The sequence below is a fragment of the Sparus aurata genome, chromosome 21 (assembly GCF_900880675.1).
Source record: "Sparus aurata chromosome 21, fSpaAur1.1, whole genome shotgun sequence".
Taxonomy (NCBI): domain Eukaryota; kingdom Metazoa; phylum Chordata; class Actinopteri; order Spariformes; family Sparidae; genus Sparus; species Sparus aurata.
The window spans coordinates 17361406-17366602 of record NC_044207.1 but is presented as its reverse complement, the minus strand read 5'-3'; the positions used below and the strand labels follow the sequence as shown (position 1 = coordinate 17366602).

General features: G+C 38.9%; 1 protein-coding gene across 1 annotated transcript; it reads right to left on the bottom strand.

Moving 5' to 3' along the window:
- Nucleotides 1-540: 540 nt before the first annotated feature.
- Nucleotides 541-4738, bottom strand: LOC115573325 (excitatory amino acid transporter 1-like). Its single transcript, XM_030404063.1, has 6 exons — nt 4559-4738; nt 2716-3545; nt 2155-2388; nt 1871-2065; nt 1642-1776; nt 541-1092 (listed from the first exon to the last, which is right to left on the bottom strand). Exons 2-6 carry the CDS (start codon nt 2853-2855, stop codon nt 993-995), a joined length of 804 nt encoding a protein of 267 aa, XP_030259923.1. The 5' UTR covers nt 2856-3545; nt 4559-4738; the 3' UTR covers nt 541-992.
- Nucleotides 4739-5197: the final 459 nt, after the last annotated feature.

Here is a 5197-nt window from a genome sequence, read left to right as displayed (position 1 = left end):
GCCATTGGCAGTTTGGCAGTATAATGCATTTCGGGTGTGTTTACAGTTCTCTGTTTATAACGCTACTCTGAACAGCCCAGAAATACTGCAACAAGCCGAGACTTGTAACTAAAAGCATTTGCTTCCCCACAGATTTGGTGCATTTGAGATACCCTGAATGGTGCAACATTGTTTCAATGACTAGTTAAAATAAACAAGTTTATAAATTATCTAGTCTTAAGAAGTTTTAAATTGTGGATTATCTTGTTTTAAGTACTTGGCTATCTAAAGACACTTGAGTCCTTGAATCAATAAGGTAAAATTATCTTTTATTACTTTGTTTGCACCATTTTCATTTTTCGAACATTTTCTTGTGTTTACTTATAATTCATACATTACGGTACCATAAAATATTAAACAGATCTATATGTATTTGCTTTTCCCATGTGCAACTAGGTCATTTATATAGTTTTTTGGCTTGCAATATGATATCCCTGCCACCAGGTGGTGGTAGAGTGTTCCCTATTAAAGACACCTCTACAATATTGCAAGGAAGGGAACAGTGGGCTGGTCTACTCATCACATTTTACATACATGGGTCAACTAGATGTGTATATTACCTCATGTTTGTTTGTTATGTTTGTTTTTTAAGATCCGTCCTACTCTTTCTGGGGTCTCCATTTTTTTCCCTAACAATACTTATTAACCAAATGAATACACACATTAATATACACATGCTTAAAACTGCTCATGATACCAGGAGGCACAGATCTGTCCCCTTTCTAAACTTTGTCCCATTAACATATACAAGTCACAAAGAATCTTTAAGTGTTTTTTTCTGAAGTTCTAAAACATGTTTTGGGGATTATGCCTGTCGTTATTCTCAGTTAAACTGGAATCAGCTATAAGTGCATATAGGTAATGAAATTCTCCTCATCAATGTAACAAAGTGAACATGAATCATCATGTGAATCTTAGCCTTTGGAAACAGATGTTGTCAAGCCTCATGAAGTTCAGACTGGACAGCTCTGTAGCTCATGTCTGGACAGATGCTGCACTATGCCCACACCGATACAGTCACCCAGCACATTGGCGGTGGTCCTTAGACGATCCCTATCAACAAACATACAACAAAAGGATTGAGGGTGTTGCAGGTGAAATCAAAAACAAATGTTGTCATGGATTTGGCATTCTTTAAAAGGATGAAATATGCAGCTTCTGCACTTTAATACTTTTATCTTTTCCTACTTTTGTACCTTGGTATTTTTCTACTTGTCAAGACCCACACTAATGAAGTCACGTTCTAACTACTACATGCCTCCCCCCTTACTTTTCCCAACTACGGGTGGGCAGTCTGGCCAAAAATGTATGTCATGATCCATTTTACAATGGATCAGCTAGTCAATGAAGATATAAGAAGATCAGAAATAAGATGAAATTAAATACAGCAATACATGATTTGCATGAAAAGTAGATTGAGGACGCATTCAAGATGGATCACAATCTAAAATAATCAGATTGCCCACCCCTAACCCTAAACTTAAACCGTTAAACCTCAAACAGCCCTTTGAAGAAGTGAAGGTTAAATGATGCACATTTTCCAAAACTGATATCACTCTTAAATTATGAAACTCATATTGGTTGTATGTACAGTAAACTTACAGAATCCAATCAAAAATTAGGAGTAGTGATATTTCTTCAGTTGGCAGTCCAACTGACGTCAGCAGTATCATCATGGACACCATGCCAGCCTGTGGGATGCCTGCTGCGCCAGTGCTCGTAACTGTGACGATCAAACTGAACAGGAGAAACAGTGATGATAATATGATTAAGAAAAACAACCCTGAACTATATGGGAACTGGTCCTATGTAAAGTGTCTTTTGAGCGTACCTGAGGACAATAATTTGAGCCAGGTTAAACTCCATATCATTATACTGTGCAATGAATAAAACAGCCACAGCTTCATAGAGCGCTGCACCATCCATGTTCATCGTGGCCCCAATAGGTAGCATGAAGCGTGTCACTTGTTTGTTGATGTTGAGATTTTCCTCCATACAGTGGAGTGTAACAGGTAGGGTTGAAGAACTGTGAAGCAACACATATAATAAATACAGGAAACCAGTGTTGATGCGTCTGCAATGTGTTATTTTAACTATCAAGAACTGGAACATCACCTTGATGATGTCCCGAAGGCAGTGGTGAGAGCCTCCAGAAGACCACCAAGAAGCCTGAAGGGATTCTTTCGTGTGATCATGACATAGATGAGGAGCAGGGTGAGGAAGCTGTGGATAAGCAGGCCCATGATCACAGTGGCAGTAAAAACAGCAACTTCATGACCAATCACTTCAGCGTCTGTCATCTTCACAATCTGTCCTGCCAGGAGGAAGAGGGTTCCCACCGGACAATACCTGTGATATGGAGGAGAGACACAGGAGAGGAGAGACGGGTGTATCCATATTGAGTATATTCTCACAGGATTTCAGCGCTAGAGCATACGTGCATACTGATTATCACCAAGACAGCAAATCCCAAGCAGCCCTACGCATGTAACAAACACTTGGACAATTTAACTGTTCATCATGTGTCAAAATCTGATCATAAAGACAAAAACGGCACAGCATGACTATAGCTAGGCCAGATATCAGTAGCACAAAACTGCTCTCTAATAAAAGAAATGGCTTATTCAAAACAAATCACATGGCCAGTTTATCTTCATGATAGCCTCCTGTGCTTACCAGATAACTATGCTGGTAAGACGTAGAATGACTTTATTCAGGCTGTCAAAGAAATCCCTCAAAGGTTTTCCTTCAGGCCCCAGACTGCCCAGAGTGAGGCCAAAGGCAAGAGAGAAGACCAGTAGCCCCAGTGTGTTCATCCCATCTGACGTCCTGAGCACAGGTACTCTTTTATCGAGTAAGAGTAGGTGGTGTGGTGACAGTGTAATAACAATAATGAAGATAAGACAGACAATATATTGAAACAATACTGTTTGGGTTTGGGAAACATTTGGTTCCCATCACATGAAGGGGAGCATAAAAAAAATCTCACTGTTTCCACTGGTCTCATTTACTCTGATGACACCAAAACTCTTCCATGTAGATTCATTCGTGGAATAAATTGTTTTATGCTTGATACAAAAAATAAAAATAAGCAAATGTTAATGGTTGGTGACTATGAAACAATAATTGTATAAATATAAAAGAAAAAAAAGCCTTTCCAGAGCTTACCTTTCTGAAACAAGCTTCCACCAGATTTGAGGGAATCATGTTCCTTTGAATCAAAAACACAGGAGGTGTTTTAACTGAATGTACATGTTACATGTGATTTCTACTAAAAACATTCCTGTTCAGCAGATACCGCAGAAGATCTAGAAAGGAGTCCACTGCCTGCACAGTGTCTGCATCACCAGTAGGGGACACTGTGGCAGTCCTGGATGATTTCCCTGGTTGGATTAGAACAGCTAAAGAAATGCCAGTGAAGCCAGCAATAACTGTGGTGACCATGTAAAAACTGAGGGCCCTTAACCCAATTTTCCCACAAGTCTTCATGTCCAGAGTTGTCATTCCTGAAACAAAAATATGTGGTTATAATAATGAAACACAAGCTCATCAGAGGTTTCGTGCTTGGTACATAAAAAGAATGAGCATATTTACTGAACACTAATTGAACACTTCATGTAAGGTGTTTAAAACAGTTTAATCACTAGATATCTTTTTGTCAGCAATTGAAACTGTAATGCTTACTATAGCCCAGAAAACAAAGGAGCTGGATGGATGAATAATAGAGAAATAACATGTTCTTAGAGTAGATCCTGAACCCCAGGTTTAACCCGAGGGTGGTGTTGATAACTAAATGAAATGAGTTAATCCTTTATTTAGTGGCAATTTTAGGACATCTAAGACTAAATTTGTGAGTTTCAGCTCTACGCACTTTCACTGGTCATTAGACTATGTCCAAGCCAGTCGTGTGGCTATTAATTGTGTGTATCTACTGTGTGCTTTTTTTCTGCTGTGGTCATCATGGTCTGTCTGAAATCAGTGTGTTGGTGTGTATGTTCCTACAATACCATAATTAATGTTGCTATAGAACCATCACTGCAACTGACCAAAAGGCAACAAAGTCTGCATATGAAGTGAATCGTTTCAGTTGATTAGGTCAAGCACAAAACCCCAGAGGGATTTATGTCCAATGTGGAGATTATTGTTATATATTTTTCTTTATTTTTAGATATATCCGACTTTCTATTTGTAGTTTTGTTTTCTGCTTTCTGCCACGGTTAGGTCTTTTCAACAAAACTACTTGATTATGTTTAGGGGTATGGGTTCAAGTAGACCCTTTCACAATGTTAACCACGTCACAAAGCTATGACATCGCAAAGCAGGATTGGTCAGTTGCATTGATGGTCCTTGAGCAACATTAATCACAGTGCTGTAGGAACAAAACCCACCCAGCAATTTCATATTGCACAACCATAATCATGAATGTATTGCCATGTGTAATGTGGGTCGAATCATTTGTTTTGATTCAATGCAAATCATACCTGGAATCTAGTTTAACCAAGATACAGTGTGGATTAACCTGTTATCAGACTTGAAATGATGAGGGGAAACACCAACATCAGCAGCATTCTTATCATCAGTTCTCCAGGAAAGGTTAAATATCTTGTATCCTTGGCTGACATACCAACTTGTCTCCCAAGCGAATTCCTCAGAGAAACATAAACTCGAGTTAGCAAGTCAGTGTGTCACTGAACGTTGAGTTCAGAATACCACATGCAGAGCAGTGCTGAAAAAGTTATATAATACCACGTGTCTTCACAGTAATATCAATGATCAGTGGTAGATAAAAAGACACATTTCAGACTTTATGGGAGAATGGGGTACAGTGTGTTTGAAAACCACTTACCTAACGCAACAGCAACCATTGTAAGAACAACAAAAGCATTTTTCCTGAGAAAAGCTATAGCATTGAATCCATTCTGGGATGAGGATCCATGAACTGAGGATGTACTACATTTGTGGTACTTTTGGATTTCCTCGGGTTCTGTAACCTCTACTGAGCCCAACTCAGACAAGTCATCAGGTCTTGGCGGCAATTCTGTCATAATAAGTTCCTACCACCACTATAGACTGCAGAAAAAGACAGGTGTTTGGTCACCTACTAGCATTCATAGAACAGTTATTAGTACTTTGCATAACATTTGTTAAAAGACATTAA